The sequence below is a fragment of the Pararge aegeria genome, chromosome 3 (assembly GCF_905163445.1).
Source record: "Pararge aegeria chromosome 3, ilParAegt1.1, whole genome shotgun sequence".
NCBI classification, from domain to species: domain Eukaryota; kingdom Metazoa; phylum Arthropoda; class Insecta; order Lepidoptera; family Nymphalidae; genus Pararge; species Pararge aegeria.
Window position 1 is genome coordinate 610,540 of NC_053182.1, and position 12,792 is coordinate 623,331.

At 37.4% G+C, this 12,792-nt stretch overlaps 1 protein-coding gene across 1 annotated transcript in view; it reads right to left on the reverse strand.

Moving 5' to 3' along the window:
• LOC120637459 (nephrin) overlaps nucleotides 1–12,792 on the reverse strand; it is a 537,044-nt gene that overhangs the window by 310,886 nt on the left and 213,366 nt on the right. Inside the window, exon 3 of the mRNA XM_039909312.1 lies at nucleotides 8,580–8,715. Within this exon, the coding sequence (XP_039765246.1) occupies nucleotides 8,580–8,715 (136 nt within the window). The remainder of the gene's footprint in view (nucleotides 1–8,579; nucleotides 8,716–12,792) is intronic.

The window sequence follows — 12,792 nt, forward strand, 5'->3', positions numbered from 1 at the left end:
GAGCAAGTCCGCCGTCAATATTGATAGCGATGTGTGCAATAACCGTGTCTTTAATAATAAAACATACCAAAGAAATCATCATAATCATATCAACAGTTTGACATCCACTGCTGGACATAAGCCTCTTGTAGCAGGCTTCAAGCACCAAGGTCCTATGCCGCTTGGGTCCAGCGGCTACCTACGATTCTTCTGATGTCATTCGTTCACCTCGTCAGGTTCTACCAACTCTGCGTTTATCCCAACGGCCATCGGTCTCCGATCCGAGCTTTGCCACGCCCATTGCCAACTTCAACTTCGCGACTCGTTGAGCTATGTCTCCAACTCTGGTTCTTCTACTCCTCATTCCTAATTTGATTACGTAGAATTACTCCTAACATTGCCCTTTTCATCGCCCGCTGTGTTAATCTTAACCTTTACCTAAAAACTAAATATTTTAATTTCAATAAAGCATTTTTATTTTCCGAATTTTTGTAGATGTACGAGTACTTACAAAATTTAGGAAAATTAAAATTCTTTCGGAAATCCGCAGTTGGTCTGCTTACAGTCTGATAAAATTCAAAGTCAGTCTATATAAGAGAGTTTATATAATTAAATAGCTGTAAAATATATTTCTGTTACCATTCTATTCATTCACCATTTTTCACCATATGGTTGATAAAATATGGTACTTTGGATTAAAAAGGGCATTATCAAGCTTTAAAATTTAAAAGTAGTTCTATTGTGTAAGTATTACTTGAGAAAGGACATAAGGACTGTTTTAAACCCCTCGAGTATGTAATAGCGGTTGGACAATTGTAGTGGTAAAGTTCCGGGGAGATTAAAAGGATGCAATTATAGCTATGACACATTTCGCTAAGATTAGTTACGCTGTAATTCAGTGCACAGGTAGCATAGTTTTAGGTAACTTGCAACGTTGCATACTAAGAGTTCTAGCAGGTTTTTTCAGAGACAATATTCGCGGCAATAGCTAGTTTATAATATTATAAAAGTTAAAATTAGAGAAAAAAAGCAGTTGAAATTACCAACATTATTATGTTATTGCGAAAAGTGTCGAGAGGCGAACGAACGAAAGAACAAAACAAACCCTACTCCTGCAGTCCTCAATCTAGTTCCCCCCGGCGGAGCAGCGAATGGTGAAATTACGAGTTGAAAAAACCCTAAAACGGCCAAAGCAATTTGTCTTAAGTGGGTAAAACAGTGAAATATTTGGGAACTTCTCGAACGTATTAAACTTTCGGACTTTCCAGATGTGGAATGGATACTCGAGGACTTTGCGAGGTGCGGACGGGTTTGCAGCTTTTTAATTAATATGAAAAGTTGGGGGTCTATTGTATCCCTTAATTTTATAAATAGGGTTAAAATTAACAGTCCGTGACACCTCGGCATTACCTAAAACCCGAGGCAACTTTTGTTAATAAGAAAATATGAAATTATATTCGCTTAGACAATGGCCTCGTTACGGCATAAATGGGATTTCGCCTCCAACGAATTAAAACGAGACATTGAGACTGGGGACGTAACGTTTCTTTCTTTTATACTATTTACGTGCCTGTTTTATTAGCTAGGGAGCTGGTGGCAGAATGTTTAAATCATTGGTTCAGCTGGCAGATGTTATTATTGTACAGCAAAGATCATAAATCAAAATCTAGCATCGTATTCACAACTATACATTACTAGCTATTGCCTGCGTTCGTCGTCCGCGTTTATAACAGTTTTTTTCCAATCCCTTAGAAACCGTTTGACTGGAATAAAAAGCCATCTCGATCTTACTCTCTATCCTATAATCTCATCTCTTCTCTATACTAACTGTAACCCAAAGATTAAGTCAAACTTTTGCTTAGTTAAGGCGTGAAGGCACGACTTATAAACAAACAAACAACGAAACAAACACACTTTTTTGCATTTATGATATTAGTCAGGAAGGTTATTCAATAGGATTATTTATAAAAATAGCTGTCCATGCGTATGTTACGGATCGCTAGCTCGTGGTCGCAAAACTTTACGAAGTAGTTTAGTTAAATAGGACTTTTATAATAGGTATAAGCTTTCAGACCTTTTTCGTGTAATCCTTTCTCAGCTGATCCCTATGCCTTTGAAAGAAACTACTTACTTTCAAAATTTCAAGGTAGCCTTAATAATTTCTGAGAATTTGTGATCTGTCTATGCGCCTTAACTTAATTAAAAAAAATTAGGGAAACCATTTTCCATGAAAATATATTTTTTTGTGAATTTTATTATTCGTCGTTCTAGGATATTTTTATTCTTTCATTCTGTTTACAAGTTTTCAAACACTAGTCATAATAATTAGTGGAGCATTTTGTGCCGGAGACGCCATGCTTATTTTTGCCACAGTTAAGCTTCCTTGCAATGCTGTGTACCGGTCTGAAGAGCATGGTTGCCGGTGTAATTATAGGCACACGAGGTTTAACACCGGGCGTGACAGAGCAACGCGAGATCTACCTGGGATCACCAGCCACTATCCCAGAAATCCTCAGCAACCTGGGCGGCATGCTGGGATTCTGGAACGAGCTTGGATGGCTGGAGTAGCGAGCAACATTGGGAAATTTCACGTACAACAAGCGAAGCGCTTACGTGCGGAAACTGCCCAGAAGAAGAAGAAGAAGAGGTTTAACACGTTTAACCTTAGGTTGATGGACCCAGGGCGTGGAAAGAGTTCCCTGCAAGCTCTTCTTAGAGTTGCCTTCTTTAAAGGCGATGGTATTCAACTTACCTTCTACAGGGCTAGCACAGGCAGGAGACACAAATTATATCCCCTGATCAGTGGTGTGCATAGAGGGTATGCACAGGGTATGCAGATGATATAAACTGAAGAAAATCTCCAGTACAAGTTATAAAAAACTTAAGGATAGGCATTGTAAGAGTTATAAAAAGCCTACCCTTAAGTAATTATAACTGGTACTGGAGATTTTCTTCAGTTTATATCATCTGCATACCCTGTGCATATTTTGTGATATTAGTTGGATATTATTTCCACTTGTGTGCCAGTGCTCTTAGAGTTCATAAAGCTGTGGGAGAAGTCACATTTTTATCCTTTACCCGGGGAGATAATTGTCTCCTACCCATGCTAGATAGCAGGTGGCCATTTGCTCGGTCTGTCAACTATTAATATAAAAAAAAATCAAACATCTTATAATAACTCACTATATGGATATTTCCACCAGCTCTTTATCTACAATATGTAGATGGAACATTGTTGACGATAATAAAAAGGGATTCATACAAAATATGGCGAACTGAATACGTATTAATTCTCCATGTAATATTCGTGTGTTTGATTTCGCTGCGTAGCGTCTCATAATAGGTACTAATACCTACCTTTATAATATCATAGGTATAATTTTTAAATTATAATTTATAAAGTAACATATTTTTATAATTCATACAACAATTTCAGTGATATAATGTATCCAACTAGAACTTTTAAGAAATTTCAAGTTGTGGGAATAGAATCCACAGCCTTGGACTCAGAAAGGAAGATAGCGACCATTGCGCCAAAATTAGTCTTTTTAGTATGATAGTTAAACATAGTTGTATTTTAATTTTAATCATAACTAGATATTTTATCATAATTTAGTTTGTTTTCGTTTGTTTCTGTTTCGGTTTTTGTTGTTGTATTTTTTTTGTTTTTTTACTCACTTTAAGAATTATTAGTTCATTAGCAAAATTACCATGTAGTGTTTACTCTTAAATGGTTTTGCACACCCTGTGTAATGTATATATATTAAAATAAATATTAGCCCTCACGGCGGTAGACCCAATCAATAAATAAATACACGCCAGATCTTAATATGTAATGTTCATAGTTTTTGTATAAAATTTTAATTCTTAGTGCCTTTTGGACTAGAAATAATTTAATTTAGAGTTACGGCGATGGCGGATGTTGGCTATGTAGTAGGTGAGATATGTCTTAGTATCACTATAAGCTGAAAATTGCAGCAATAGGGCATATCCAGTTGTTCGTTTAAAAATTGCTAAGGATCTCTCTACTTGTGTTTTTTCTTTTTCCTGTAACTTCCTAAAGTTGCTTAACTGTACCCTAATTAGTGAGCGGTGCACTGCAGAGTGCGGGCCTCGTCTCCCTTAGACATAGCGATACAGTAGACCGAGAGCGGTAAATACAGTACCTTTTTTTCTATTTATTACACTAAAAGTTAGCCTTTAACTGCAATCCCACCTACCGGTAAGTGCTGGTTCGTTATCTTGCCTAATATCAACTGATGGACGTCCTCTTTTGGTCATCGGCATTTTACAAGGGTTTACACTGTACGGTCTTCGACTTCATCGATGCCATCAGTGTACCAAATAGGTGTGTACCGAACTTGCACTTTCCAGTGCGATCGCCAGTCCCGCAACATGATATTCCTGCACGCATAAACCATTTGTGCGTCGTGCCCCGCCCATTGTCATTATAGTTTTGCAGCTATACCCACAACTCTGCTTCTTCTACTAAAACTTTTTATCGATTTTATCACGCAGAGATACTCCGATCATAGCTCGCTCTATTGCCCTCTGAGTGGCTCTGAGCCTTCTTTACAATACGTGTTAATTTGCGAGCCGCTGGCAAGAAGCGAGGCCGCATGAATTAATTATCGCGCCGCGCTGGCAGTCACAGCGAACTGTTTCTTGCACTCCGCTCGCCACCAGCCCCTGCAGAGGCAATAAACTCTGTAAGAATTCAGACTTTGGCTAATGAATTTTAAAGTTGGACATAAATAGCGTTGCCTTCTTTATTTCTGCTGCCATTTGTGTTTTGTTGAATATAAAACTAAACTTTAATATTCTTTGCCCGTAAAGTGACTCCTATTTTACCATTTTGAAAACGTTAAATTAGATAATTATGGTAGAGTATGAAGTGCCAACTAAACTGGACAGTAAGGCTACGAAACTATGTTTTTCTTTTGCAAATTTGGTAGCTTATAGCATAGATTTACAAGGTCACGCCATCATAACTAATATATACTCATAGATATGAATGATATCTTAATAACTTTTAACAATCTAACTTTTTATGTCATGTGAGCGGGCCGTGGAATAACAGCAGGTTCCATCTTGTACTATTTATTAAACAAATTAAAATATAATATATCTATAGAGAACTTGCTTTCAAGACATGATATATTGATTCTTGTGAAGTAACATCCCGAAATATTTGCTTTAGTAGTTAGAAATCGTTCTCACGGAGCTGTGTTTTCAATGGCATTGACGAACTATTTGTCATATTTAACTCCTCAAATCTCAGTTTACCTTACTACACAGTTTACCCTAATAGTACTACCCTACCTTCTGAGTCCAAGGCCGTGGGCTCCCACAACAGGACAATGTTTGTGTGACGAACATGAAAGTTTTTCAGTTTCTGGGTGTGTATATTATAAGTATTTATGTAGGTATTCATTTCATTAAATTATTCATCAGTCATCTTAGTATCCATAACACATTACACAAGCTACGCTTACTTTGGCACTGGATTGCGATGTGTGTATTGTCGTAGTATATTTATTATTTATTTATTTATTTATATTAAAGTAGAGCAAATTTTAACAAGATATGCGATAGACACGTCCTGCCACTTTGCAGGACGTATACAACCCCATCGTCCAGTGTCAACCAATCTGAGGCGTGGGTGTTAAGCCTCATGAGCCTCTACATCAGCAACCAAGCCGAGAACTGGACTACAGCAATGCTGCTCGGCCACAATAATTCTGCTTTGTGGCAGAAATCGCGGCAGTACTTCCCTGGCTGTCACGTAAAGCTATACTACTACTATTTTTGAAATAGTTAATCACATCCAAAGTATTGGACAGAAGCAGGCGTTGCGGAATTACATTATATATTATGAAAATTAAGCTTAATTTGCTACACTCCGCGAGAAGATTTTTAATAGCAAATTAAGCTTACTATTTATAATATATCGGACTTTAGCTAATGGGTTATTTTAAAGTTGAGAGTTTATATGACTGCGTTCTTATTTATTTCTTGGCGCCTATACAAACAGCACCGCTGCCACCGTTTGTACATGTATTTACGTTCCTTATTGTCAAGTGAATGAAACAAAATTTAAATTAAAAAGTACGTTCTTTTAATAAGTAATCTACACTTATAATGAAGTAATTATGCACTTAAGGAAAGTGATTCTTGCCCTTTCGTCCACGTGGTCTTTAAATCTTGTAGAAGTTTTTTTTTTTATTATATACTACCTATAACACCAAAACGTTTTAAAGGTAAGTTTGTTCCTTACAACATGGTCTTATCGGAACATAACATTACTGGCGTTTGAGTTACTGGCAGCAGAGCCAGGTTTAAATGCTCTACAAGGCACGGATATCAGGTATAAACCACATTGGAATATTCAAAGTCGTATACCCGCCCAGTCATAGACTTCAGTCAGCAATTAGGCCACACAACCCTCATTATGATATCACGAGAACAATACAGTATCGAGCATCCGTAATTGAATGCCGTGCACAAGTGTAGGTGGGAGTAGGGATTGGTATGAAAGCAAAAACGATCGCAGTCCGTGCGCTGAAACTGTAAGCCAAGCTTCGAGTTTTGCAGCTAGTTTGTAATTCTTACCGCGAACTTTTAGTTCGCTTCGTTTGATACTTTAATCGTTAAATTGGGTTTGAATATTAATATTCGATGGATCTGGGTGAACTGCGGCGGATATACTTCCGCGAACTTATTGAAAACAAGGCTCTATTTGCATTTAAATCGTAGGTCATTCGCTTTTAGGGTTCCGTACCCCAACGTTGCCGAAAGGACCCTATTACCGGCTTCCGCTGTCAGCCTTCCATCCGTCCGTCCTAGTGTCTGTCAGCGGGCTATATCTCATAGACCATTTTGGTTAATGATATACGGTCCGCATCATACATTTTACTCGTACAAATACGCCACAAGTACAGCCTCACAGGTATTCATTTGAAAGTATCACGAAAGTATGTTGGACTTAAAACAGTTAAACCTCAACTGCTGAGTTCCAGTGCCTTCCGTACCAGTGATAGAGTCACTTGAAGTTTAAGTTTCAAGACAGCATGTAAATTAGCCAATAAATGAATTATGAAATAAAAAATTTTGAAGAGCTTTAATAGTAATCCTAAATATGAAACTGTGTGCTGCTGCTGCTATATTTAATTGTAAGGAACTAAATGGTAAAAATGGAACCCTTATGGTGCTACTATTTGACGAACTCCTTGGCTCAACGGTGAAGTCCCCGCTGCGAAGGTCCCGCGTGCGATTTCCGGCAGAGGCAATTTGGGAATTTACACCTAAAAAACTTATGTATGCCTCTAGATACATAAGCTAACTTAAGAACTTTAAAATGTTTCCTATGTCATTTTTAATTCTACGGGAGGCACTAAGTAAGTACTAGCTTAATTACGCAGTGTCAACTTTGTAACAAAAAGTAATGCACTGCAGTTTTAATCTTCATCAAATTTTGAATCTTAACGAAGTAGACTCAAGTTTAGTAAGACTTACATTCACTTAGAGTTGGAACTTTGTGACATAACCCCAGTAACATAGCAAGGGAGTGAAAACTTGTGCATTGTGTGCAGTAATTATAGCGTGCCTTCCCGCCCTGTCCCGTGCTCCGTCCCGCACTCAGTCCCGCATTCTGTCCCGAAGTCCCGCTAGTACGGTCACGTACTAACGTCTTCGTTATCTTAATGAGATTTACTTGTCTGACTTATTTTGTAATACCTACGTTTTATTCATAACTTTTATTGCTGAAATGGATGGTTATTAATGCACACTCGGTTCATAACTAATCTGAATGATAATAGCTAAATGAATGTCACAATAGGATTTCAATGAGATATCTAACCGTAAATAATGTAGCTTAATCAGTCCTGATAGTTAAGAAGGTTGACTCATCAGGCGTTGCTTTCAGTTTTTGAGTTCTATAAAGTAGCATCCTGTGTCCATCAATCTAAGGCGTAGATATTAAGTCGCTTAAGCATGTGGCAACCGCACTCTTGAGAACAGAACATAGCACTGCTGCCTGGCGACAGAAACAAGCATGGCGGTAAAAAATCGCCAAACGAGTTCTGGCACAACTATTAAAACACATTCTACGAAAAAAATAATTACTTGCTCCCCACGTTCTCTGTCTGCGTTTATTACTAATTCCCCGGGAACCGTTTGTTTCCCTGGGATTAAAAGTAGCCTATGTTACTTTCCGTCCATTCAACTGTTAGTTAACTCCTATGAGGGACGGCCCACTGAGGGGCACGGGTCAGCTCCCACAATGAGAAGAAAATCAGGCCGTAGTCTACCACGCTGGCCAGTGCGGATTGGTCCACACAACTTAGAGAACATTATTGAGAACTGTCCGGCATGCAGGTTTCCTTACATTGTTTTTCTTCACTGTTGAAGCAAGTGATATTTTAATTGCTTTGAAAAAAACGCACATATCTTAGAAAGGTGAGATTCGAACTCCGCTCACTTTCGGGGGAAAGTGAAGTCGAAGTCCTACCCACTGGGCTATCACTGCTTCGTGATGATGATCATTATTAATTAAAACGGTATGGGAGACTGGGTCTGCTGAGCATGGCGGCACTAACCTGTACAAGGGGATGCCGGCGTCGTCGCGGAACCAGAATACCATGTACACCTTGTCGTTGGCGGCCGTGCCCAGCTCGCACGGGAACTGCGCCACCATGCCCTCCACAGCCTGCACGTCCACCGTGCGCACGCCGGCTGCAACAACGGACACCGTTACGTCAATAACTACATAATTTATACAAAACGTAAACCTTTATCAAAATTCAAAATTCAAACAAAAGGTAGACGAACTGTTAAAAAAATAACCTCACGGTTAAATCTACTAAAATTAAATTAAAATCTATAAATTTTTATAATTTATCTAAATTCAAATTCAAATGATAAAAAATTAAATAAACGAAATAATATTTAAATTATATTAATTATATCTTTTCTATTATAATTCAAATGCATTCAACATAATTGTAAAGGGATGGTGATAACTTCGTTCACCAACTTAAACTTAAAGATACGAGGGTTCCAAACGCGCCCTGGTCTAAAAAGAACCCACAATAAACTTAGCCAGGTAAATTTTAAAAGAATCTTCATTCCGAACCGGTGAGTCCCTACAAACAGACAGACTTGACGTTTTAAAAGTGCTTGTATTAGGCCTAGTTGAAATAAATGAATTTTGTTTTTTTTTAATTGTCTCAACTCTAACTACTCTGACAGATGCTAATTATATTAAACACTTTGACACTTTATTTTCGTTTATTTAATTAATTAAAAATTGTAAATAGAAATTATTTATGCTTCTTGTTACAAACTACAAAAATATAGGTTTCTTTTTTTCCAGACGCACACAAATGATCTTTAGTTATTAAACCTGTTTAAGAGAATTATAAATAACTGTAGAATAATTCTAAAATAATTTCGACACTATTGAGTGTCCTGACGGGCCTTCATGTTCATGTGCCTAATTACAGTATTGTGTGCTATACATATGTATTGTGTATGTAATAAAAACCAATAAAAAAATACTATTTTTATTTTTTCATAAACACCTCACAGAACCCTTTGCGACAATTTTAGAAAAAACAAAACAATTCGCGGTTAGCAGCTAGTTCTAAAACATCACTAGACTCCAGTATGTTATAACAATCCATTAATTCTACATATCTACAAAACACAGTTTTCAATAACGATATTGATATGACGGGTGTATACTTTAAAGCTTGTTGAAATAACCCATGCTGATAACAAAACCGTATAACCAAGAGATATTAGCTTTGCAATACAAAATTCAATAGAGCGCACACGACCATAATATAAAATTATGAAACTTTAGGACTTCCAAAACTATCGAGTGCTGCGAGTCCCGATAGATACGTTCAAAGTTGCGACTTAAATATGACGCAGTCTCCCTCTGGTGGGCAGTAACAATACTAACAATACAATAATATGAACGCCTCGAGGGTCCATTAGTATGCTAACGAGATACGGAAGTCGGAACTCCAGTTCTGAGCCGTGAGGGTCTCGATCCCTTCAACAAACATCTATGCACATTTGACATTGGAAAACCCACTCTAACCTCAAAGCCATAGGTGTTACAATATATCTGTCAAGTCACGTTCTCAAGTGTGTGAAGTGGCCGTTCTAATATGATCCTTAAAATCAAAATGGTAAGAGCTTTCGCAAATCGGTTGTGCTGTAACCAGGATTTCTTTATACCTATTAGAGAGTAGTTAAGCTTTAGAACAATACTTAGGAAATAAATTCAAATATCTTTTCATTGCTAGCGAAAGAACTTGAATTGTTTTCAAAAGTAACAGAAGAAAAAAATTATTGCTCTAACATGGATAACCTACATCTCTTTATATTGAAGAAATAGGTGACCGACTGCCTGATCTAATATCGCACAGTTTAAGCCTTCGCACTGATTGGGCTGGGCATGCAGATTAGATATATTAAAAAGATAAAAAATTTACTTCTTAAGACGATGGTATAGCTAGGACAAATTTAATGAATCTGTTGACGTCGTGCTGAGCCTTTCTCCTCCGTAGAGTGCGATACAGACAGATGTGGCTCAGACAGCTCAGAAAAATTATGAGATTGACGTTTCGTATTAAAAACTGAGCTCATTCAATTATTTTTGGCATAAAAAAGTAGCAGTTCTTGGCATGAAGGAGAAGTATCAGAAATGTTAAAGAGAGGGCTATTGTCAACTCATTGCACAACAAATTTTAATGCTATTAAGTATTGTGTGTAAAATAATACCTATACAAAATCAAACATCGGAAATTACCCTTTTGTTTGAATTTAATATTGGGTAGCATGTATAAATGTTATTAGTTTGTTAGAGTAATTGATTTCGCAATCAAATTAATATTACTGTGATGGGGCGTATACACGCTACAGGACTGTGTTAAGATCTTTCAATTCAGACATAGGAGCCACTGTGTCTGATTGCAAAATGTTGTATGCTGTCTTCAGCTTAGCAATACCGAGTTTACTGCAAGTTTTGCTTACAACTAGTTATTGCCCTCTCCGAAATTCGCACAGCCGTGCTATTTACGGGTAGGATTTCTTGTTGTTATAGGTGTGACTAGTTTGTGAAAGGTTGTAAAGTTTTTGACAGTCACATTCCTCGTATTTTTAGAAAAACAAAGAATTTGGTAAATTGGTGAGGTTTTGTGTCAGTAAATTAATCATGATCGCTCTTAAATGTTTTACTTTTTTTGATACTTTGGGCTTTTATCTTATGGTTTATGCTACATGACAATCACACTCAGGGGGTAGCTTGTCAAAAGCTTAAAAAAACCTTTATGAAACCATAGACATATTATACTACTGTATATGAACTAGGTCATGTTATAAACAAAATGGCACCAAATATATATAAAAATTAAGCTTAATTTGCTACACTCCGCGGAAAGCAGGATAATCTGTATGGTGTTATTTATTATTTCTTTAATCCTTATACTCCACGCCAATCTTCAGGTTAAGTCAACATTTTAATAATATAAAATGGCACCAACCTATTGGTGCTAAAACGTTTAAAGAACACCCGGTGGGCGTTAATACAACAAGTAATCTCTCATTCGTATTTTTGTTCTTACTAACTTATGATATAGGTACAAATTGATGCTAAAAATACAAGGAGGTTCATTCGTGATTCGTTGTTGTTCAAGAGTTTTCTTAAAGATGGCGTTGATTTATTAAATGATCGAGTTACTGAAAAATGTATGTTTTGAGGAGCATAGCTCCAAACGGTCGAAACGATTTTAATCTACATTTCTAATACGCAATGTAGAACGCCCTTGCGCCATCTATTTCCTGTCATGTGAACTTTTTGGTACCAATAATAGCAGACATTTCTAGCACACCCCAATCTAGCCCTCGTAAGTCTTCAAGCGAAAAACTATTTTAAAATAAAAGCGGTCACACCCGAACCAAAAAGAGATAAGAAAAGCCATGGGCTTTTTAATGGCAATAGGACGGTCTTGTCGCAAGTGTACAGCCTTAATAATAACAGCAAAAGGAAGGGCGTGGCGTTGGCGAGGATTAGCGTGTGAACCGGACGGATGGGATTCAAACAGCCGTGATTAATATTAGTATACATAAATTAGAAACACTAAGTCGCGTCTTAGTGTATGTGTATAATTAGACTTCAATTGAATTACTCTATATCATCTTCTTTACTGTGCAAGATATATATCTCGTCAAGAATCGTACGAACGTACTATCATCATAAAACATTGTTTTATGATGATAGTACGTTTAAGTTTGATTAATGTTTAAAAAAGCTGAAGTGGCAATGGGCGGGGTACATAGCTCGCAGAACAGTTGGACTTTGGGGTCCCAAGATGCTGATATGGCGGCCCTGCACCGATTAACACAGCGTTGGTTGACTCTTAATGAGCTGGAGAAATGACATCAAACAAGTCGCTGAGAGCGGCCCAAGGCCGTGGACTTTGAAACTTCCTACAATAGACCAATGCCCAGCAGTGAATTCGGTTAGTATGATGATTACAGTTACGTAATGTACGACTAATAATTCTCATATCACAAGATACTTTGATATGGTCTTAGCTTAAAGTGCACCAGTTTCTATTATCATGATACAACGCTGGTTGGAGGGTTTTAACAAGAAACATCACAAGTAAGTGACCTGAATCAACGTATTTGCGTGCTCTCCGAGACACGGGGCTAGATACTGCAAATTTCTTATCCTTGAGACGATGCTGAGAATTTGAACAGAAAAATCTTATACCTAACAATTTTTGGCCCGAC